The sequence below is a fragment of the Curcuma longa genome, chromosome 11 (genome assembly GCF_044706935.1).
Source record: "Curcuma longa cultivar G26 ecotype Majalengka, Jawa Barat chromosome 11, ITB_CL_G26_1.1, whole genome shotgun sequence".
NCBI classification, from domain to species: Eukaryota; Viridiplantae; Streptophyta; class Magnoliopsida; order Zingiberales; family Zingiberaceae; genus Curcuma; species Curcuma longa.
The window spans coordinates 26,875,779-26,898,771 of record NC_133871.1 but is presented as its reverse complement, the minus strand read 5'-3'; the positions used below and the strand labels follow the sequence as shown (position 1 = coordinate 26,898,771).

General features: G+C 39.2%; 5 protein-coding genes and 1 pseudogene across 5 annotated transcripts; 3 read left to right on the top strand and 3 right to left on the bottom strand.

Moving 5' to 3' along the window:
• Window positions 1-60: 60 nt before the first annotated feature.
• Window positions 61-2,034, bottom strand: LOC141837118 (uncharacterized; annotated as a pseudogene).
• Window positions 2,035-2,648: 614 nt separating this feature from the next.
• On the bottom strand, window positions 2,649-3,793 carry LOC141837486 (pathogenesis-related thaumatin-like protein 3.5). Its single transcript, XM_074724873.1, has 3 exons — window positions 3,241-3,793; window positions 2,886-3,153; window positions 2,649-2,814 (listed from the first exon to the last, which is right to left on the bottom strand). The coding sequence occupies exons 1-3, from the start codon at window positions 3,728-3,730 to the stop codon at window positions 2,649-2,651; spliced, it is 924 nt and encodes a 307-aa protein (XP_074580974.1). The 5' UTR covers window positions 3,731-3,793.
• Window positions 3,794-4,180: 387 nt separating this feature from the next.
• On the bottom strand, window positions 4,181-7,464 carry LOC141840619 (small ribosomal subunit protein bS16m/bS16c). Its single transcript, XM_074728657.1, has 4 exons — window positions 7,321-7,464; window positions 6,411-6,569; window positions 5,816-5,861; window positions 4,181-4,675 (listed from the first exon to the last, which is right to left on the bottom strand). The coding sequence occupies exons 2-4, from the start codon at window positions 6,541-6,543 to the stop codon at window positions 4,441-4,443; spliced, it is 414 nt and encodes a 137-aa protein (XP_074584758.1). The 5' UTR covers window positions 6,544-6,569; window positions 7,321-7,464; the 3' UTR covers window positions 4,181-4,440.
• A 372-nt stretch (window positions 7,465-7,836) lies between these two features.
• LOC141840870 (zinc finger CCCH domain-containing protein 40-like) lies at window positions 7,837-12,793 on the top strand. The gene is made up of 4 exons (XM_074728955.1): window positions 7,837-7,985; window positions 8,780-9,049; window positions 10,437-10,660; window positions 11,737-12,793. The coding sequence occupies exons 1-4, from the start codon at window positions 7,881-7,883 to the stop codon at window positions 12,551-12,553; spliced, it is 1,416 nt and encodes a 471-aa protein (XP_074585056.1). The 5' UTR covers window positions 7,837-7,880; the 3' UTR covers window positions 12,554-12,793.
• A 3,528-nt stretch (window positions 12,794-16,321) lies between these two features.
• On the top strand, window positions 16,322-18,335 carry LOC141841892 (pentatricopeptide repeat-containing protein At3g61360). The gene has a single exon (XM_074730090.1). The coding sequence runs from the start codon at window positions 16,322-16,324 to the stop codon at window positions 17,780-17,782; it is 1,461 nt and encodes a 486-aa protein (XP_074586191.1). The 3' UTR covers window positions 17,783-18,335.
• Window positions 18,336-21,230: 2,895 nt separating this feature from the next.
• On the top strand, window positions 21,231-22,338 carry LOC141842303 (uncharacterized). Its single transcript, XM_074730513.1, has 2 exons — window positions 21,231-21,434; window positions 21,601-22,338. The coding sequence occupies exons 1-2, from the start codon at window positions 21,231-21,233 to the stop codon at window positions 22,171-22,173; spliced, it is 777 nt and encodes a 258-aa protein (XP_074586614.1). The 3' UTR covers window positions 22,174-22,338.
• Window positions 22,339-22,993: the final 655 nt, after the last annotated feature.

Sequence of the window (22,993 nt, the reverse complement as noted above, 5' to 3'; positions counted from 1 at the left end):
CGATAGTTTGTACTCTCAAAAGAGATCCAGAGAAGAAAAGAGAACTGAAATGTTCATCAGTCAACATGGAAAGAGGAGTGGAGAAACATCTCTGCATAGTTTATTGTCTGAAAGAACGAGCTTGCTCATCTTTTCTTCGCACCATAACAGCTGCTCCTTGCTGAGATGCACCATCCTGAGAACCCTCGATATGACTTTGATGTCGATTAGCGCGAATAGCAACTCCACTTCTTCCTTGGTGGAGGGCCAAGCTTTCTTCTTCTTCCATGCTCTTCTTCCTTTTAAACAGCTCCTTCACTTTCATCTCCTTCTGCATTGACAGGAGTCTATTATCAAATTACTGGATACATGAGATTAGATGGATGTATGGCAATCATAGGATCTTAATCTACCATAACTAAATATTAGTGACATCACAAAAAAAAACCACAGAGAAAGCTTCTTACTGATCGCTGACATTTTGCACTGAAGAAGTTCAATAGTTCAGCTATTTTTTTTCGCTAAATAATCTTCATCTGGCATACCTTTTCAAGAGAGGCTCGAACTTGATGAAGGGAGCCTCGAGGGCTATGAGCCCAAAAGAAACTACTAGTTTTTTTCTTGTCTATATTCAGAAAGTGGAGGAATGTTAAGATTGAATCCCCAATTATCTTAATGAGTTCGGTAGCCAGAACTGGCTCATCCAAATAATCATCCACATTTTCTTTCTTTTCCAAACCTGAAAAAAAAAAAAAGAACAACATAGGAATTAGAAAAGGTCTATTATACAACTTTGACACTCAACTATTCAAGTCGAGGCTAATTTAATGAAGTTTGCTAGCTGATACTCATCCAGTTAGGTGAATCAGAGAAATATGGATGCAGCAATTTAATAACCACACCACAGAGATGCAATTGTTTAACAAAAAACAGTATTTGTATGTCTTATTATATGTTACCTAGGAAATTTGGGACTTGAAGAAACTTAGACTGCAGACTCCGGCAGTTGGCATAAATATCCACTCTGGATCCTTGGTCAAAAGGCTCATTCTCAACAAATCTCTGTAACAATACTTGGAACTGCTGAAATGCTTGTGCAGCATAGCCATAGGAGCCCAAATGCTCAGACTGCATCAATATCCTCTGGTTGAGCTGCAAGTACTGACAATGAAGTGCTTCCCAACTTAAAGAAACTTGAGCAACATAGGCAGCTTCTAAATTTTGGCACGGATCGTCTTGATCCAGTTGCTGCAGGTACTCACATTCCTTTGCATGTTCATCTTGCCTCTTTAAAGAGATGTTGTTCTTTGACGTAGGTCTTGGATACTGGTTTGGCATGCCCAAAGATTCTGAAACAACAGGTATTTATAGTCCAATGTAAATGTGGAGAAATTCACAACAGTATCAAAGTATCAATAAGAGCTACACTGCATTTGATATCAACAAAAGAGGTAAACTGAGTTTAAGGTTCAAAGTTTTATCAAGTACCACACTGAATATTCATGGTGAATACGGTCTGTTGGAGCTAGTGAATGAGTTCAATCATATGATCAACCGATCAGATTGAAATTTAGTCTAGAAAGTGTAAGAATCCAAAGTCAATTCAGCACTAGCTAATGCCATACCAGCATCTTTGAGATGTTTGGTGATGCACTTGTCGAAGAACAGCATCCTCTGAGTGTACTCATCGTGCATTTTATCAAACACATAGCTTGGATAAGCATCGCCCATGTCCGACTCCCTCCACCCACTCGAGCTACTCTCCTCCTCTTCTTCCTCTCCCTCCGGGTACTCTTCTTCTGGTATAAGAACCAAGAAGCTGTTCTTCCTCAGCTGCTCCAGCCGCCGCTTCACCTCATTCGTGATGAAATCATCGTCGTCCTCACCCTCGTCCCCGTCCGAAGCAGGACCAGCAGCAGCAGTAGGCTTCGGCATTGCGTCCAACGTCTCTTCTTTTGACTCCAACATCTGATCACGCTCGTGATCCGGATCTTTTCTCCCCATCAGCTTCCCAAAGCGAGGAATGGCAAATCTTCTTCCTTTAAGGAATTCCATCGAATCCCCCTCAAGAAGACGGAAGATCATAAAAAGAAAATAGCTTCCGAAACTACAACCCAACAAGATCCCTCCTTTTCTCCCGGAAAACACTCAAAAAAACTTCTAAAGAGAATATTAAAAAACAACAGATAGCGACCGCAGCAAGAGGAGGCGGTGGTCTTCCGCAACAGCAGGATCGGCGGCGAGATCGGAGAGCGGCTCGTCGAACGCAGATGTTGAGATTGACGAGTGCTACGAAGTCTAGATCCAGGGCATTGGAGAAGGAGGAGGAGGAAGCGGAGGGAAGGCGATGGAATGGCGAGCCGCTCCGGCACGCGGAGGAGAGGACCAATAACCGTACGCTTTGGATACATCGCCGATTAAAGGAGCAGCGGGGTTTTATTTTCTTTTTCTATATTTTCTTTTTTAAAATAAAGCCGATGAGCGCGGATTTCGAAAGAGAGGAGGAACCGAACGGAACGGTCAGCTTCGAAACGGAGGCCAAAGCACTTTAATGGCTTCTTTCAGTCAACATTTTTATACTATTTTCTTCTCAATTCTTCAGCAAAATCCTTGCCCACAAGTTTCATCTCATCTTTGTCTGAGATGCTTCGATCATCTGCTCAATTTCTTTAGAACAGAAGAAAGAACAGGGGAAGGAAGAAGAGATGAGACGGTAAGTTGCTCGCACAGGATGATGGTGTGTTCTCGTCAGGTTCTTCGGCTTCATCGCCGCCGCCGCCTCCTTTCCCTCCCTGATCAGGTTGGCCTGTGAAGTAATTGTGTGAGCTCCTCAATCTGCACAGTAAGATTCATTTTAGCTCAGAAACGTTGCTAGAAATCGAACTGAAGGGAGAGAAGCGATCGACCTGTTGATGTCCGGGCAGAAGATGATGGTGTAGTCGTAAGCCTTGCAGGTGAAGGTGCTGGAGCCGTCGTCAAACGCGTAGCTGTAGGCCCTCGGGCATGCGGCTTTGAAGAGGCTCGAGTAGGGTGAGGGTTTGCAGGTGTTGGCACTGGCGAACTCGCCGCTGCAGCAGTACTCGTCCAGCCCAAATGCCTCGCATGCGCTCTTGCACGCCACCACACCGCCGCCGCCGCCGCTGCCTCCCTCCACTTGAAGCTCCTTTGGACACCCTGAAAACCAAATCCAAAGGAGGGGGATGAAATTCTGACGTTCGGTTCAGGCGGATTTAGGAAATTGGGTTTGAACGTTCTTGTTACCGGTGTTGAGATCAGCCAGGCATCCCGTGGCGTTGCATGCGCCATGCAGCACCCTCGGCGCGGCCACGACGGGCAAATTGTACCCGTCGACGATGCTCACGTCGTAGAAGTCGTCGCCGAGCCCGTCGCCGAGCGTGATCTCGAACAACGTCACCGGCGGCAGGGCACCGGCACCGAGGCACTCCATCCGGCCGCCGCAGTCCCCGGTCAGGCAGGTGCCGGCTCCGATGTCATCGAACTGGCACCCCGTCCTCGCCCATATCCGCCCCGACCACCCCGGGGCCGCTCGTATCCGCGCCGTCTGCCCGGCGTCGAGCCGGAACCCTGTCGTCGGGAGTTCCGGCGTGCCGGCGCCAGCCAATGTCCCCGGCCAGATCGTGTGAGGACAGTTGTTGTGGACGGTGAAGCTACAGGCACTCGATGAGAGCCGGAAGAGGAGAGTTAGCACAGGCATTATGGCGAGCACCTTGTAGGTGGCTGGTGATGCCATGGGTGGAAGAAGCTTGTGGTGGGGGAAGGAAAAGGGGAGGCATTGGGAGGGGATGGAACAAGTTTAAAATGTTGGGAACTGCAAATTTGGAGAGAGGAGGATGGGAAGAACAGAGCAAGGCTTTTTGAGATTGCTTTGGATGATTCTTTGGCACATGAGAGCAGGAAGCAATACCTTGTGTGTGATTGGAAGAATTTGATCCTTGCATCAATAGATAATGTGCATTCATGCTGCAATAAAGTAGCTATGAGATACAACAGAAGACACCTTAAGGAACACACTCACTCCCTTTAGTCTAAGATTTGGAGGCAAAGCATCAGGTTCTTATCCAACAGAAGGTATCAGTAAGGCATCTCTTGGCAACAATATTAAGCTTGTGGGGTTGCAAAAGGCATCCTTTTCAGATCGGAAGAACAAAATCTGATCAGGTGAATATGTCATCATTGTGCATCAAGAAACGCAATATTGCTTGCAGGACGTTTTTGATCATGCAATCAAAAAGCATAAAGTAGTTTGTAGGTTTATCGTAACAGCACACAAACAAGTCACTGTTGCATTGATAAGGTATCAAGAAAGGAATTTGATCTTATGTTTTGGATTTCAAGATGGTGTCCTCTGTACTGGGCATAGCTTATTAGTTGTCGAAATGGGGCTTTTGAAAAACATTCCAATGGGACACCAGCAGTATCTTCATCTTCACTAACAAATAATTATGCATTTTCCTTGTCCACCGACTCATTCTCTTCAGTGTCGCTGTCATCTGGTTGAATTGTTTCAGAATCTTCAGGAGTGAGATATCGGCCGCTCATTGGATCGATGGGTCGGGTATCCCGTGGCCCACCTTTACGAGACATCGCAACCATCGGTGGTGGTGGTAGGATCCCTGCTCGAAAGAGGATTCTTTGGACTGGGTCTGAAGGTTGTGCACCAACGGATAACCAATACCTACATAAACAGAGGGAAGAGATCAGAGAAATCAGTTTGACAAAGGATGCCTTAACTGCTTTAAGCAAGAACATACAGAAATTTGCATTTCAAACCAAATAATAAAATGAAGGCCAGTGGGCCATAAACTGATTCGCATCAGAAAATTTTAACTGGCTAAAACCCCATTGCAATAAACTAATTGAGAATTTTCTTTGATAAATCAAATAATGGCGAAAATATGTTAATCTAGCACTTGGCAGGAAAGAATACAAGTGTCACAATTGACAGAAACAATAGCATGCCCCCATCAATGTTAGGTCACTAAATTCTGAAAGTAACTCTGCTCTGGAGTAACTTAGAGTATAACAAAATTGTGTTACAGAGTAGTCGCACAAAGGTCATTCATTTTAAAAAATACACAAAGGAAATGAAGCAAACAGCTACTCAGGCATGTCTACTTGAGGGGAAGGAACCCAAATATAATGAAACAAGAGCAAAGAAGCAAATTCCAATGTTTACTTCAGTAGAAGAAAGAAAAGGGGGAGAAAAAAAACACTTGAAGCTCCTTTCCCCACTTTTGGCCCATTCCAAAAAATGGGCAAAAGAGGAGAGGAAAAGTGTTGAAAAGAGTGATTTAACACTGCACTTCATAGGAATGGAAAATTCCAAGGACTAGTTTGGCTTTCTGTTATTTTTCCTTCTTTCCTCTCTTTTCAAGTGGAAAAAACAGAAAAAAAAAAACCTCTCTTTCACCTTTCCCACTGTTCCTCACCACTGTTCCTTTCTTCCTCTCTTTCCCTACTCAAAGTTGACATACCCTCCAATCAAATTGGACTACAAAGAATAACATTCTGTGAGAAATCAACTGCAGGAAGACATAAACGCTACCAGATGTTAAAAAAAACTCAAACACAGCTAAAGACTCTTAAACAGGTTTTAAATTTGCGTTACAGCTTCACAAAAAAAAAATGGATAAAACATAGATTATTTAGTTCACCAAAGATGGCATCTGTGACTGTGAAGTAAAATAGAATAAAGGAGTTATACATACAAATGCCATCACACCTGGACCATTCAAAGATATGAAGATATTTGGTCCAAAAACACATTACAGAAGAAAAGATTGGATCATAGCAGAATAATGAAATGATCACTTACTTCACTTTGTCAAAATTCACTCCCATCCTCTTACCACCATCTTGCCCTGTTAAACATATTCACAACCAGTAAGATAGCTAATAGACCAAAAAAAAACACAAAATAGGTACAAAAATAAGTAAACATAAGCTGCCTAATTAAAATAAATCACTTTGGGCCTGCTATGCGGTCCCCTTCCAAACCTGCCGAAGCAACTGCGTATGTGGCCTGAGCTATTCAAGAACACTGTTCTGAAGGCAAAGAGCTAGGAGGTCATTGATGGCAGAGTGAAGTGATAACAAGTAAGGGAGAGGAAGTGTGGACTTCTAGATTGCAAAGAAGACATTAACAAGGTGCAGTGCACAACTAAGAAAGCCTACTCATACTGTCACTCTAGCACAACTCCAAGACCTGTGACCTTTTGTAGTGGAGAATAGTAAGAGATAAAAGTGGCTGGGAGCCAAAGGGAGGAGCTACAACATTACATCAGAACTGCGATCTCATCTAACAAGAAACTTCAACTGCCGAATTTGAACCAACTGGGATGGTTCTAATACCAAATCTAAATTACATTGATAATTGAGCAATTCATATATCTAGTAAAATACCCACTGACCTGGCAAAGGGTTGTAATAGCCCAAAATTTCAAGATGTCTTCCATCTCTCTTAAAGCGACTGTCAGCAGCCACAATTCGATAGAAAGGCCTGTTCTTACAGCCAAACCTGGAAAGACGGATTCTGACAACCATCTTCTTCTAACTTAAACACAAACTACCTACAGAGGTTAAGATTTCAGTTAATACCCAAAATGACAGAGGCTAAGAAACTGTAAACATCTAGAACAGAAATTCCTTATTATCCACCAATACATGCATTGCAACTTGCTAACCTGGCATGACAAGGATGACTATGAAGAAGATGGAATGCTAACATAGTAGCTTATAGACTAGATAAAAAAAATTACCAAACTTTACCTTATTAAAGGAGTTGATATAACTAAGGCCAAATTGAATTAACAATAAACTTACAACTTAGCAGTCTTGATAATGGTGTAAATATGGGTTTTTCTTCCATAAAATGATCTCATAACACAAAGCAAGAACAATCAATTAGGCCACTGTTTGGCTTGAGCATCCATAAGTTAAGGGTTGAAGGATTCGAACAAATTCTTCATGCAAAAGAATATGTGACTCCATCGGACACTATAAATTGCGGTTGATTTAAGTTTATAAGTGTATTAAAAAAAGAACAACTTTAATTATCAAAATTTGAGAAAATAAGAAATATTAAAATGTTACAAAATTATAGATGGCAATCGCTTCAGTGACTGCAAAATCTAATTTTAACTCAGTAGAAGAAAAGAAGCTGCGAGCCTAGTCTAGCAGACAAAAGATTAGAGATAGCCACAACGAATGTCCAAAATAAAAAACAGGCTTTAGGATTTGTATTCAATTAAAGTTGCACAAGATAACATCATTAAATATGCATTCCAATTTCTACGATTCAACAAATAAGAAGATGATGACCGGACAAACAGAAGAGGATGAGCTAGTGATACTCCAAGCCTAAAAAGCGGCGGGGAAGAATCTGAGGGGAGGAAGAAACCCCGCAACGCCTCTTCCACCTCTGCCTCCGGTTCGATTCCAACCTGAGTTTGCAATTGCGATGGGTTACGCCGATGGCCAACCACAACGTCCCCAAAACCCTAATCTTCAACCCATTTACTGGGCCTAAGTCCAAACAGTCTGCCCATACTTAGCCCAAATTACCGGCCCATATAACTCAGTCCGTCATTTTTAATGGTGCCTCCGTTGCACTTATGTTCCACTAGACAACTAAAAATTAACACAGTTAAAAAATAATTTTATTTTAAAATTATCTAAATTGTCAATTTTTATAATTGGAGATTTTTTTTTAATAAAAAGGTTGTGTATTTTTTAAAAAAGAAGAAAAAAAATCTGTGAGAATTTTTATCAGGAAAAGATTGGGGAAAATCTGTTAAGAGGTGTTAAGTTGTGTTATTATATAAAAAAAAGGTGTGAGGGCGTCCCTCTCTTTGGCTGCTTCGTCGTCCGAATCAATCTCCATGGCGCACCGGCTGCTGCGGGACGCCCAGGCCGATGGATGGGAGCGCTCCGATTTCCCCATCATCTGCGAGTCCTGCCTCGGCGACAACCCTTACATTCGAATGGTACTCTTCGATCTTTATCTATCTCTACGAAGGAATTCAGTGTATTTGGTTGGGAGCATCGAACTGAAATTAAGACAGAGCGTCGCAGGTTATTGTGAAGTTTTGTTGCGTCCTCGGATTTTACATGCCAGGAGGAAGACATGAGTTTGAGAAATCTGCGTTTGGAGGGCTTGATTTGGTCGCACTGGACATACTATTGGATTTAGGTTTTTATGGGCGCATGAGCTTTGGTGCTCTGAAGGGTAGCGAAGCAGATCCATATGATGGATCGAAACCCTAATATGGTCTACTGGCCGTTAGACTGTTTTTGAGCTTCTCCTCGGTGTCATCTAGGTTTTCGTTTAGGGGAACACGTGATATTGTTTCTCGAATCTAACGTTTGGATCTGTCAATTGCTGCTTGGATTGAGGTTCATAATTCATATACCACCTTAGTACTGTCACATAAAACTTCTAGGAGGACAGCGTTTTGTGAATGTTTTCTCGAAACCAAAACTTTGCTAGCCAAACCTGTCTTTCTTGGATTTTAGTTAATTATAAGTGTTTATCAGGAAATCAATTTCTTTATATCAATAAATTCAAGAGGAGACAATAACCAATGCATGGCTGGCTAGCGTGTGCTAGGATTCACATTTTGGATCCTTTGATAAATATATAGTACTGTTTGGAACAGATCAGATTAACTTAGTTGTTCCAGCACTGTGCAGCTGATATTGAATTTCATGTTCTTGTTTTATGTCCATTGAATGATCTAGAAGTAACTTAATCACTGTTTGTTTCATTGTGATTTTGCAGACAAAGGCTGATTATGACAAGGAATGCAAAATCTGTAAGCGTCCGTTTACTGTCTTTAGATGGAGGCCAGGACGTGATGCAAGGTACAAGAAAACTGAAATTTGCCAGACTTGCTGTAAGCTGAAGAATGTCTGTCAGGTATGCATTCTTGATCTCGAATATGGGTTGCCAGTTCAGGCTCGGGACACTGCGCTTGCTATCAACTCTAATGATTCCATTCCAAAGAGTGATGTGAATAGAGAGTACTTTGCTGAAGAACATGATCGCAAGGTATGCTCCATTAAAAGCTCATCTTTGTAGTTTTTCTATTTGCATCTACCATTAGATTAGATTCCTGCTGGTTGTATTCCACTTATTTTTTTCTCTTTCCATGTATTTGGTTACATTAGACTATATAATTTGGTCATGAATGCGCTTTGTCAGAATTGTTTACTTGCCTTCACTGCTTTTCTTAGCAGTTGTTTTTCTTACCATACTAGACATTTGGCTTGTTCAACAGTAAGGTTAACAGAGGTTAGTGACAATTGACCTGTTACTTGTTATGACACAAAAGGAAATTTGTGTTTGATCTCTTATCAACGATTTAATTGTATAGACAAACCAATGGTATTGATAATCTGGCACTTGCTTAAGAAAGTGTATCTGAGAAACCTTTTTGATTGTTGTGCCACTGCCATCTTTGTCCGTGTTGAAATATCCTCTTGGTGCTCGCTGGCTCTCTCAGAGTCTCTCCAAAGTGTGAGATCCATTGCTGCTTATAAATTGCATCTGCATACTATTTAAACTGAGAGGAGGGAAATTCAAAGAGTACATGGAAAATAAAACCCAGCTGCATTTCTTCCATTCAATTTTCAAATTAATGTTTAGTCATGACAATGACATACTAAAGTATGGAGGGAGCGGCTGCATACTTAAAGTATGGAGGGAGCAGTTGCTATGATGTTAATAGATGCGCTGTTATTTAACATGTTTTCTAGAATTCATTTTTAATTTTTTAAGATTGCCATAAGATAGTTGATGTGGCAATAGAGGAAGAAACTTCAACACTCTGCTTATATATTTATATAGAGATTAGGTTAGGATTGTGGGAGTTAACTAGAAATAAATTCAAGTTTGTATTATTTGAAACCAAATTGAGACACCTGCTGAATTATGTGCTTATCAATGGTAGTGATTGCAATTTTGGTATTGAAAATCAGTCCAATTAAGAAAGACACCATTTCATTCTTGGGTTAAAAGAGAATAGGTCTAGTGCAACTAAAAGCCTAAAAGCACAACTTTTAGTGAGACTTTAAATTGTAATCTAATAAATGTTAAAATATAAGAAGAACTTCAGCAGAGGATGGATGGTGAGAAGAGGATGATTTTTTTTAATTAGTCTTTTTCGGAGGCGCTGAAATTTTTTCATATCTTAGTGTCGGTTATCTGCTGGACTGGGATACCTAATGGTATATGCTTGTGTACAATTCACCATCCTTGATTAATGTTGAACAAGCAAAAAATAATATACTGGCTTGGCTTGCAGCAAGCATTGCTGATTGTCTGAGTCTAGCTATTGTTTTGTTTTATTCTTTTTTAGCATTGAGCCAGCATGAGTTTTCACTCTTTATATTTTTTATTTGTGTGTCTTAACATCTTTACATTTTATTTGTTTCAGGCCAGAGCTGGCATAGATTATGAATCTTCATATGGTAAAATGCATCCAAATGATACTATTCTAAAACTTCAGAGGACGACTCCATATTACAAAAGAAATCGGGCCCATGTTTGTAGTTTCTATATGCGTGGAGAATGTACTCGTGGTGCTGAATGTCCATACCGACATGAAATGCCTGAAACTGGTGAATTAGCTCAACAAAACATAAAAGACAGATATTATGGGTACGTATGATGGCTAAATTTTCATTTGTAACATACACTATATTTTGTGAAGCAAAAGGGATGAAGTTTTTTATTTGGAAATCGATATATAACATTTTTATGTTTAAAACTAGTTAATCTATTCCAGTATAGATAGTATGACATAGTGGACAATATGTTACTTGGTATCTGAGACGTGGGGTATGGATCCAGGTGTTTGGCATCTCGATTTCTGAAAGCCCATATTGGTATTGTTACACAAATCATAATGCATATCAAATACTGAAATTGAACCATTTCTATATCTGTCGTCCTCACTGGCTAATGTCTATAGAACATGAGCAAGCATGCTATTCTAGTCAAATGTATATCTAGTTCCTTTGACTTATATGCTTCCACATTGGAAATAAAGTTCATTTCACTATTTGCTTCTAACTGGTGTTTTTTAAAACTGAACCAAGTCTTCTGGTTCAACTGGTTAGCTTGAGAACTAGAGGCCAAACCAGTTTAGTTGTAGTCCAGTTTGGGCCATTTCATCCAGAAAGTCCATATTGGTATTGGTACACAAATCATAATGCATGTCAAATACTGAAATTGAACCATTTCTATATCTGTCATCCTCACTGGCTAATGTCTATAGCACATGAGCAAGCTGCTTTTCTAGTCAAATGCATATCTAGTTCCATTGGCTTATTTGCTTCTGCATTGGAAATAAAGTTCATTTCACTATTTGGTTCTAACCGGTGTTTTTTAAAACTGAACCAAGTCTTCTGGTTCAACTGGTTAGCTTGAGAACTAGACGACAAACCAGTTTGGTTGTAGTCCGGTTTGGGTCATTTCATCCAGAAAAACAAGCTCTCTGGTTGCTTTTGTTTATCATCACCTTCATTAATACCTTATTTGTATGATTGGATCATTTGTCGAAATAAGTCTGATCTAGAAGAATGACCATGTGAAGAATCATTTGAATATGAATCAAGAAGTTTACTTATGGTTTCTTTGGGAAGGGATGGTTTTGAATTTCAATTTTTTAATTGAAGTGAAAAAAAAAAGAATGTAACATTAAGAACTAATGATGGTCTTTTCTTTGCATGCAGAGTGAATGATCCTGTTGCTATGAAACTTCTAAACAAGGCTGGGGAGATGCCCTCTCTAAATCCTCCTGATGATGAAAGTATAAAGACCCTTTATGTTGGTGGACTTGATTCCCGAGTCTCCGAACAGGATCTGAGGGATAACTTCTATGCCCATGGTGAGATAGAATCCATTAGGATGGTGCTTCAGAGAGCATGTGCATTTGTAACTTACACCACAAGAGAAGCAGCTGAAAGAGCTGCAGAGGAGCTCGCGAACAAGCTGGTCATTAAGGGTGTTCGACTGAAGCTCATGTGGGGGCGGCCTCAGGCCCCAAAACCAGAGGGAGAAACATCAGACGATGATGCTGCAAGGCAAGGAGTTGCATTTCATGCAGGGATGCTTCCAAGGTCTGTCATATCTCAGCAACAAAGCAACCTGCAGCCTCTTCCGCCTGGAACTGAGAACCATATGCAGCCGCCACCTAACTATTTCAACATTCCTGCACCACCTCAAGCGACACGGTTGTTCTACCCTTCCATGGATCCTCAGCGGATGGGTGCTGTAATCCCCTCACAGGAGGGAGGCGATAGCAAAGGTGGATCGGAGCAGCGACCTCCTCCTATTCATCAGGGGCACCCTTATCCCATGGTTCCTTCGCATCAACAGGGGCAGTTCCCACCCCATTACCCACCATATGGCTACATGGCGCCACCACCAACTTACCAGCAACAGCAGTATGCACCTTACCCACCAATGACGGCGGCTTCGCGGCCACCAGCGCCTCCACTGCCGTCCGCAGCGCAGCAGTATCCTCAAGGCCCACCTGGACCATCTTAGTTTGTCATCTAGCTAAGTATGTGTTATCCTTGTCAGCATGGAATTCGCGTTGATCTAATGCCTTGTGAGCATTAAGTATACTTTGAACTTTGATTACGAACCATAGATGGAAGCGAAGAACTGTTTAGTTTGTGTTGTAATCTTTCAGTACCAATCTATTGTGTCCCTTTATCATCACGTTCCTTTTGTATTCTAGTAACAAAGTGGATGTGCGAATTATATAGATGTATTTGTTCAACCGATCCAGTTTGCATGTTAACATCAAATATATTTATTCTCGTTTCTTATACATTATTGCTATTCTTTTACTAACTATTAATGTCGCTGTTCTTGTTGCCAACAACCTGTGCAATATTTATTTGATTGAAGAGCTAAAAAGCAAAGTACATGCAGAAGGAAGCCAACGCGACTCCACCCACACAAAAACCCGCAGGTGTAGAGGAAGAATTGAATCGAAGGAATGGAATGGAATTTGAAACCTACTCTTGTCTCTCTCCGACTTCTACCCTATCGCTTAGATCCCAAACCAGGCTTTGTCTCCTCCTCTTGTTCTCTTCTCTCTCCCTTCCCTGCTGCAGAATTGAAGGTCCATTAATGCTGTTTGGTGGAGTCACTGATCGAGGACGATGGAAAAGTATGCATCGCATAGCACAAATATTGCCTCTACGAGGAACCTCACTTATTGCTTCTCTTTGACTCCTTTCAATTCATGCTTTTTTTTTCAGTTTTTTTCCCTCTTCTTCTCCTTCCTCTTCTTCTCCCTTTCTTCTTCCCCCGTTCCTCAACAACCTTCCTCTGTTTTACTCGGTAATAGGAAATGAGGAGGAGGAGAGCTGTAGCTTTGGTTTCATTCTTAGTAATTTTTGTTGTTTCTGGTGTCTTGAGTCGAGACATTGGAGGGCTGAAGCAGAGGCATGAAGTGGAGAAAGAGAGACTGAAAACAGAGAAAATAGTGGTAATCGATGCTTGTGGGATTCTTCAGGAAGGAAAGAGTGTTAATGGAAGCTTGGGTGTTGATGATGAGGAGGAGAAGAGAATGGTGCCTACTGGTCCCAATCCACTACATAATTGATCAAGGAAGAAGCAACTTTTGATGGAACAGAGGACAAGAAGGATGCTGAAAATTCTATGTTTGTTTTCATTTCTTTTCTCTTTCTCTTTCTCTTTCTCTGGTTATATTGAAGTTTAATTATCACCTTTTTATTTTGTTGTCCTTTTCTTTTCTTGCAGTTGTGCATAATCATTAAGATGATAATTCTATGTCCATTTTCTTCTTTTCTCTTTCTCTGCTTATATATAGGTTAATTTAATTAGCCAGTTAAACCACCTTTAATTTTCCCTGTCTTTTTCTGTTCTTGCACTCGTTCATAATATTACTGATAATTACCATAATTTTCAACAATTGAATAACTCTTTAGCTTGTTCACTGGTGCTTTTGGTTAGCAGAATAGAAACCAATGACAAGGGATGCACTTAAAATTTAATAGTTTAAATTTATCTTTTAACAAATTTAAAATATATATTATCATGCAGTCAAACTGAGTTTGCCTGGCCAATAACCCTCTGATAATTCACTATATGTGATCTTGGTGACTGTTTCAACAAACTTGATTTTTCTCAACTTTTCTAACTATTTTTCGATAAACATTTCTTTTCTCCTGAATTCAGTAGTTAGTAGACGCTCACAGAAGTGACTGAAAAGAATTACTCAAGATTTGCCAGGTCGATCACAAGAGATCAAGAGAAGAACAAAAAGGGAGAGCATAAGACTGCAACACCTTTTTTTCTTTTGTTTTTTGTTGCCTTTTAAGAACTCTGAATCAGAAAGTAAAACTTACAAGGAAGAGAGAAACTTAAAGCTGCTCGACCAATTTTTGATGAGGAAACAAAATGCTCATTGAATCTACAGATGTAATAAATGCTCATGTTGCAGCAAAAAGGCAGCATCATCAATGGGCTAAAGCTTCCCCCCTTTATTTCCAGTACAAACCCATCCACCTTTAATTCCTGCGCAGCCTCCTCCACCGCCACCGCCACCGCCAGTCGTCATTCTTTCTTTCCCCTCGGGGAGCTGCTGTTTATTCCAAAGGAAAGAAACATTAAGCGTTAAGAAATGAAGGGGATGCAATGAATGAGAGGGGAAGGAAGGCAGAGGCCTCGGCATCTGTGCTGAGAAGTGGAATGGAGATGCGTTTATTAAGATGGGACGTGAAGATAATGAGGCAGGAGGAGATGGCGGAATGATTCCACCATGATTGTGAGATGGAGTTTGCATGCTTGCTTAGAGACAAACTAACACTGAGTTTAAAGTATAAATAAATAAATAATAAATAATAAATAAATAAATAAAAACGATTTGTGTTTTTGAGGATTTTTTTATGTTTCATAAAAAAGACACTCTGAAAATTACTACTGTTTGAACCTCAATTGAGCCACCAAACCACTTGAGTTATTTATTTATTTATTATTTATTTTTCCTATTCATTTTTTATTAGTCCTTTGAATTTAGGATGTCAAATTAATTAAATATTTATAAATAAATTTAATATTTGATTTATAAGAAATTATTTATATTCTTTTAATATATATAAAATTAATTAAATAAGTGTTTAATGTTCATAAATAAAAATTATGTTTGTCCCTATGACATAGTTGAGTGGGTTACGACGGAGCAAAGTTGCAGAAGTGGATAAAGATTCGAATCTTGACGAAGCTGAGACAATGCCCTTCTCTGTCGTAGTCAATTGCAGCTTCTCAATTTACCTCCTCATAGATGATGATCGTGATGGCAGATTCCATCTTTTTACAAAAATAAATAAAAATTATGAACTATTTCATGAATATAATATTTACTGAATATCAATATGATAAATAAATAAATAAAATTAAATGAATAAATAAATTTATATTATTTAATTTAATAATCAATTAAATAAATTTAAAATTATAAAATTTTCAAACAATCAAATTAAAAAAGTTTAAATTGAGAATTTGATAATATCTAAATTAATCAAGTTTAAATTTAAACTTCATAAAAAAAATTAAATCAAACTTAAATAACAATTTCAATAGTTTAATTGTTTTAAACTTATTTAACTTAAATAAATTTTGGCTGAACTGTTTCAAGCCCTAATTAAATTATAATAATTATTATCGGTTTTTCCATCAAATGGTTATTGATGCTTTTAATTAGGATGAAAAACAAAAGATAAGAATTAAAAAAGACATCCTTAATTATTAAAATTATAAAAAAAACTTTTTTAAAAAAAATATTTTTATTCAGTAATTATCTCATAGAGCTGTTACAATATATTAATAAAAAAAACTATACATAAAAAAACTCTCTGCCAATTTAAAATAAAGTTCGTAAAGAGTAACATACCTAAAATCACTTTTAAACTATTATAGTAGATATTTAATAAATATTATAAAATATGAAAAGTATTTTTAAGTATTTAAAAATAATTTTAATTAAGTTTAAAATTCTTTGACTAAATTGATAAACAATTAATATAAAAATATTCTACGTATAATATTTTAATCAAGTTGAATTAAAAGATAATAACAACTACTTCATAAAAGATATAACAAGGTATTTTTTAAATTAAAATACATTAAATATTATTTTAATATTTAAAAAAAGTACTTTAAAAAAATACACAAACAACCCGGTTTTTTTAATTAAATCAAAATAAACCAAATCGAACCGAATCAATGTGTGTTTTAGTAGATGATCGAAAACCCTGTTCCTCCCGGTTCGCATTCGTCATGAGCCGCAGAGCTCCTGCTTTCCTACTTCGCTTTCCACGACTCCTTTCCTCGTCTTCCACAGCCGCCGCCGCCGGCGCCGCCGCTTCCATTGATGACCTCGTCAAGCTTATCAATACCCAGCCCATCGCCTCCCTCCGCCACCGAGTGCCTCCCCGATTCCTCGCCTCCCCTCTCCTCGACTCGCTTCTCCTCCGCCTATTCGCCGCCCACGCCGCCTCCGACAAGGCGCTCCACCTCTTTCGCCTTTCCCTCCGCCGCACCGAGGACCCTCCCCCCTCCGCTTCCGCCTTCGCCACCGCGCTCAACATCGCCACCCGCGCGCACCACTTCGACGCCGCCTTTGAGCTCACCGAGGACGTCGCCAGATCCCACCCGGCCCTTCTCACGCCCAAATCCCTCGCAGTCCTGCTCTCTCGCATCGCAAAGTTCCAATCTTTTGATCGAACACTCGATGCATTCGAGCGCGTCGAGAGGGCTTGGGTGTCCGCCGGTCTATCCTTTGGCGTCGATGAGTTTAATGCGCTCTTGAGAGCCTACTGTTCTCGTGGGCGAATCTCTGAGTCCCGCGCTATCTTCCGGATGCTTCATCAGCGATTCTCTCCTAACTCACGGACGCTCAATACTCTTCTTTTGGGCTTCAAGGAAACGTGGAATCTCGTTGCTCTGGATACTTTCTACCATGAGATGATCCTCCGCGGTTTCGAGCCCGATGCTGTAACTTATTGCATCCGAATGGACGCCTACTGCAAAAGGCTGCAGTTTTTGGAGGCCCTGGACCTTCTAGATGAGATGGTAAAGAAGAATTGCTCCCCTACTGTGGAAACCATCACCACTTTGATTCACGGTGCTGGTCTTGCGAAGAACCCTGATCGTGCACGCAACTTGTTCGACGAAATGGGTGAAAGAGGTCTAACTCCTGACAGAGCGGCTTACAATGCTCTAATGGGCGCGTTTGTAAGGGCTGGTGATCTTAAGTCTGCTTTGGTGATCATGGATGAGATGGAGGAGAAAGCAATTGGGCTTGACGACTTCAGTTATTACACCGTGTTCTGTGGCATGAAGAAGCACGAGGATTTAGAAGGGTTTTGGAAGATCTACAAGAGGATGGTTGACAAGAACTTTGTGCCAAGGGTGCGCACAGTAATGCTGCTCATGAAGGTGTTTTGTGGAAATGGAAGGGCCGACTCAGGGTTGGAGCTGTGGGACTACCTCATAAATAAAGGATGTTGTCCTCATAGGCATGCATTAGATCTCTTGGTTACAGGACTTTGCTGCAGAGGGAAGGTGGCAGAGGCCTATAGGTGCTTCAAACAAGCAGTTGATAGAGGGCGAGTGCCATCTGAGAGAGCCTTTCGGGTGTTGGAAGACTTTCTGGTACAAGCTAAACAGGCAGACATGGTAGAAGAGCTTGGCCAGATGACAAAGAGGTTGCAAATTCCGTTTTCATCCTCATATTAATTGGATCACAAATGGTAGGTAATGGCGGTGACATCGTTCCCTTTGATTTCTTGTTCAGTGATTGAAATGGAGCCAAGGGTTATGTCTTAGATGATGATGAAGACAAACATTATCGATCAAATTCATTGCCTGACAATCTTGTGAGTGACTGTTATGAATCCATGGATAAAAACAAAAGAAGCTTGGAAGTCCACTTCATTCTGAGGTATTCTCGCTCCTCTTCTATCCTACAGTCAAGATTTGGTGATTGAACTGGTGGTGGACACAAGAAATAGATGCTGACTGTGATACTACTACCAGATTGTTTGGGAATAGAAATGGATCTCCTCTCTGTAGCTGTTTGCAAGATTCAATCAAATATTGTTCTTGAGAATGTCGTCAGTTAATCGTGTGAAACCTTATCACAGTATATGGAAAAGAAACTTCAGAAGACTGCTGGCTGTAAGAGATTGCTTGTTCTTTTGCCATATTCCCTTGTTGATAAGGGTGAGCAGGTGTGGAAGCACATAATGTTGGAAAATTAAGTTATCACTTGTATTTATCCTTTGTTTAATAAAAAGACAATTAATTGTCTTATGGTATGGAATTGATTTCGTCTATAACTGAATTCTTCCAATGCATAACTCTTGTTCTCTCAGTAAACCATATACTTTGATGTGATTAACTGTTTCAGATTAGTTATCTTGTTCCATTACAAAGTTCATGTAGAAATATATTGGCTTTTAGATTACAGGCACAATTCATTACAACTAATTGGCCTTTGGATTGGATAATAAGTTTGCTCCTTTTATCAGTAAAGTGATGTGTTTTCTGCCCTGCTGTAGTAGGTAACATTTTGTATGAGTGTTCTTGTAGCTTTACTATTACTTTACCTACAATTTCATAATTGTTATGAGTTCACTTCCTTCGCCACTAACAAGAATGAACTAACAAAATTATAAAAGGGTGAAGATAACATGTAGGAGTAAAATAAAATATTCTAAAACTATATTATATATATTTTAATGAAATTAAAATTATAGGAGATATTTTATAATAATGGAGACACTGATAGCAAAATGAAGTCCTCCCAAATATAAAAGTAATTATTATAATTGTTTTTGCAGTAAATTTTGCTCATTTTTGCCAATCCATGCAGCAAGTTAATGCACCTAGATGTTAAACTGTAAAGACGATAATCAATGTGAGGTAAGCAGTAGCAGAGAACAGCAGCGAGCCACTGGGGCTTCAGATTCATGAGAGCAGAAAAGCATGGGCTTCCATTAAACTAAGCACCATGAAAACCAGTTGCTGTGATCTTAAAACAGAAACTTTGGATTTCTTTATGCGAGTTTGTAGCTGCTAGATTGCAGATATGTGCTCCCCTGTCTGCGTTTTGGAGGGAAAGAAAAGCTAAATGGAAGAGGAGGTGGCCGTGTGGTGCTTGTTCTTTCCCTTCTTCAATCGATCTCTCTATTTCTGGATTGGGTATTGGTTAAAAATCCAACTTTTAGCAACAAGTTTGAATCTTTGAAAGTAAACCAAAAACTTGAAGTTTTATAATGAGCAGGAGTTTCATGATTCTTTCACGGTGAATCAAAGAGGGGAGTTCCCATTTATCCTACTCCTTTACTGGATTTGTCAATGGTTAAAAATTCAATTTTTAGCTGTAAGCTCAAGTCTTCATGGTAAGTTCAAGAAGTCTGCTGTGAAATATTCTACGAGACGATATATGTTCTTTGTTCATTTTTCCTAATCCAGAGAAGGCAAAGAATCCTCATTTGCAAGAACAAGAAGTCCACACACGCAATCCCCATATCAGTCACTGGATCTAGTCTACTCTCAGGAGCTTGTAATCTTCAATCAACTAAAAATATTCTTCCTAGATTCTAAGCATGTGGTTACTTATTCCAGCCTACCTATAATCTAATAGTCCCATTGGATCTTATCTGCTGTTTATAATAATTAAATCATCAGATGAAGTCAATCCAACAAAAAGGAAGCCTAACTTTTTCACCCATTTCAGGTTTTTTTTCTTCAGCTGGGTCCTGCTATAAAAAGACAATTCTAGGATTCTAATTACTGTTCTTGATCGGATAAGCATGCCTAAGTTAGTGGATAAAAAGACTGTCATCTGTAAGGATTAAAGGATGTGCATCTCTAATTTGTAATAGAACACCAAATAAGACTGTGGAGATGGTTGATCCTTTATGGAGAGATAAAGAGACAGAGAGAGGAGCAATTCCCCAACATCTTCTTGTCCTCTGAGAGGTGAGGAGCTTCTGTCTGGAGTATTTTCTTCAATGATTACATGTAGAATTAGTGAAATTTGGAATTATTTGATCGTATTTTTTACCCTCCCTTTGATTGTGTTTTTCCCCCCTTTGGTTTCTTAGCGTTTTGCTATCCTTGTTAGCAATTCCTATGGAGATTTGACTCAATGATGGCGTCATCATGGTGATGAGACTGGGAGAGATTTCAAGGCTTCTTCATTTGGTAGTTATGAGGGCAATAAATGGAAGAGTGAGAAGTTGGTAGAAAGGAAGATGTTTGATAAGCAGCTAAAGTGGTGAGTTTGCAGGTGAAAAAATTCTGTCTTGATTTCTTCTGTTTACTTTTTTTATTGGGTTCATTGAAGCTTCAATGGAATAGTAAGTTCAAGATGGATCTTGAAGTTGAGATATCAAAAAATTTCCTTGCTTTTGTAGTGAAGTTAGTTCACAAGTCCAAATAATCCTCTTAGAATTTGATCTACCTATTTTCCCCCTTTGAGATCTAATCTTTTTGCCTATTCAATAGTTTTGAATCACTATCATCTCTTTGCAATTAAAACAACTTTATGCTATCCTACTCTCCATTATGAACTACTTTGTTAATCTCTTTTCCCCCCTTTAAAGATACTGTCTGAAACTTTCCTTGAATTTTCAGATATCTTCTCATCCTATGACAGAAGAATCTTTCTGCATTCTTTTCAGGAGAAAGATACTTCTGAAATAAAGAATTCCTTCACAGAAATGAAATTCTACTCTGATGATGAATTGGTAATTATTTTTATTTTTCCCACAATAGTATACTTTGTTCTATTTTTCCTTCTCTTGTGCTCATCTTTCCATCCTTCAGATGTAACTCTATCATTTCTCTTGAATAAATTGCCATATTATACCTCTAAACTCGCAATTATACCGTGTAGTTGCCATTTTTCTCTGGCTAATTTCGACTTGTTACTTCATTGATGCAAAAAAGGAGACTTGAGGATTCAGATTCTACCTTATCATTTTCACTTTTTTTTTTCCCTTCTTTCTGGAAAAACTTGAATTCTTCTCTGATCATTAGAAGAAAAATAGGGTTAAAAGAAGAAACCTGAAACCCGAGAACTGTTAATGGCATCTGATGAGGATCAAGATTTTTGGTTAAGTAATCCAGTTTTTTAGCCTAAGATTTTATCTCCTATTTATCCTCTTTTTCAGGAATGGACTTAAAGCTGCATACATTAAATAATCTATTTAATACCTTGAAAAGGAGCAACAATTTTGCAGTGACTACAGGAGCGAAGACATCAGATTCAGATGCTCTGAACCAGCTTAAGTTTTCAATGAAGAAACATGTCGAATGCCATGACAGTGATTCAGTGAGGAATACAATGTTGAAGCATGAAGAAATCTTCAGGGAACAGGTAAAAAAATGTGCTATTTTACTTGCATTTCTACCCTAAACAAACACATTGTTGCTACTGAATAATTCTGTTTCAGTTACTAACTGCGCAAGTAGCACGTATATAATTCATCGCCTTAAAGAAAACGATCAAATTCTGACTCACCGAGATGAGCTGAATGCTGTAGGTTTGTGAACTTCATCGTCTGTATCAAGTCCAGAAGATGCTGATGGTTGAGCTGGTGAACAAGGAAGAAGAGCTCAATTCCTTGCCAAGTGAAGCTACAGAAGCAGTTGCAGAAACAAAGATTAGAATCTGGAGTAGTGCTTCAACCTCAGAGATCACCCAATCTTCTCGTGTCAGTTATGTTAACCAACCTGCAGCTTGCAGGACAAGGACAAACCTCCTCTCAAGGGAGTTAAGTTTCTGCTCTCACAACCAGTCATCGAGTGCACATATCATGGGATTTGACTTCAAACAGCCAGTTCAAGAGAACACTTGCACAGGAGAAAGGGACACCACACAGCTACAAGAATCATGGTCGGATGATGGAAGTGAAATTGACTTGACACTTAGCATAGCATGCGGTCCTAAAAGCATGGAAGAGCAAACGGTTTCACCGTGCCCGAATGCTGATATTGGCTGTTTGGATCCGACTACTAGTGATATTAGGTTGAGGCAGATTAAGCAGGAGAAAGAAGAGGATTGTAGTGATACCTCTTCTGGGATGGACAGGAAAATGTTGAAAAGTCCCCCTTGAATTCTGCGTGCTCTAAATTTGAACAAGAGATGAAACAACACAAAATTTTGCTTCTTGTTTCTTGTTTCTTGTTGCTTGGATCCTTAAAAAAATGGTGAAAGAGAATTCTAAACACGGCCTTTTACAGTAGCAGCCAATATCGATTGCTTTATACAGTCAATATGTTTTTTTGGTTTTCAAGTTTGTTAATCTTACTCTTGATTTCTTTTGTTTTGTCATTTAGAACAAAAGTGGTCCAAAAGTGTAGTATCTCTTTTCATCCCAAATATATTCTTCGTAAACACAATTCTCATCTAGCATGTGGAAACAAGCTGAACTTGGTTCGTAGTTTCAGACTTTATGATATTTTCATAAATTTAATAGGGTTGATTGTGAGTTGAGTACTCTGTAGGGTTTAGATTTATGGACTTTGGGTCGATTTGGGTGATCCATCCAACTTCACTGTGTTGAGCATGTGTCCATATGTACATGTGAATATAGAGATTCATAATGGAGTTCTTTTTATTTATGTAAAGAAGGATAGACTAGGAGATAGTTCATTAGATTTGACTTTGTTTATTATTTGTTCATCCTTATTCTTTGTTCTTTGATAGAAGAAGGCTCTCCTATTAGTGTTGTGAAAATCCTTATCTTGTTAATTAAACCACAGATTAGACTGAGGCAAGCTGTTTGGTGAACTAATACTATTATTGCTACAAGACATCACTGTTAAAATTGGAGTTCTGTATCATGCTTTTGACTTTTCATTGGTTTGTTACTTGAACAGTTGGTATTGGCAAGGGATGTAAGAATTGAATGAGATCATAGATTGGAGTCGATT

Coding starts and splice junctions, on each gene's coding strand:
- LOC141837486 (XM_074724873.1), bottom strand. CDS start 3,730: ATGGCATCACCAGCCACCTACAAGGTGCTCGCCATAATGCCTGTGCTA. Junction 3,154..3,240: donor CCTGGCTGATCTCAACACCG/GTAACAAGAACG, acceptor TTTGGTTTTCAG/GGTGTCCAAAGGAGCTTCAA. Junction 2,815..2,885: donor TTCTGCCCGGACATCAACAG/GTCGATCGCTTC, acceptor CTTACTGTGCAG/ATTGAGGAGCTCACACAATT.
- LOC141840619 (XM_074728657.1), bottom strand. CDS start 6,543: ATGGTTGTCAGAATCCGTCTTTCCAGGTTTGGCTGTAAGAACAGGCCT. Junction 5,862..6,410: donor CTATTACAACCCTTTGCCAG/GTCAGTGGGTAT, acceptor TATGTTTAACAG/GGCAAGATGGTGGTAAGAGG. Junction 4,676..5,815: donor GTGAATTTTGACAAAGTGAA/GTAAGTGATCAT, acceptor CTGTTTATGTAG/GTATTGGTTATCCGTTGGTG.
- LOC141840870 (XM_074728955.1), top strand. CDS start 7,881: ATGGCGCACCGGCTGCTGCGGGACGCCCAGGCCGATGGATGGGAGCGC. Junction 7,986..8,779: donor ACAACCCTTACATTCGAATG/GTACTCTTCGAT, acceptor GTGATTTTGCAG/ACAAAGGCTGATTATGACAA. Junction 10,661..11,736: donor ATAAAAGACAGATATTATGG/GTACGTATGATG, acceptor CTTTGCATGCAG/AGTGAATGATCCTGTTGCTA.
- LOC141841892 (XM_074730090.1), top strand. CDS start 16,322: ATGAGCCGCAGAGCTCCTGCTTTCCTACTTCGCTTTCCACGACTCCTT.
- LOC141842303 (XM_074730513.1), top strand. CDS start 21,231: ATGGACTTAAAGCTGCATACATTAAATAATCTATTTAATACCTTGAAA. Junction 21,435..21,600: donor AAGAAATCTTCAGGGAACAG/GTAAAAAAATGT, acceptor TGAATGCTGTAG/GTTTGTGAACTTCATCGTCT.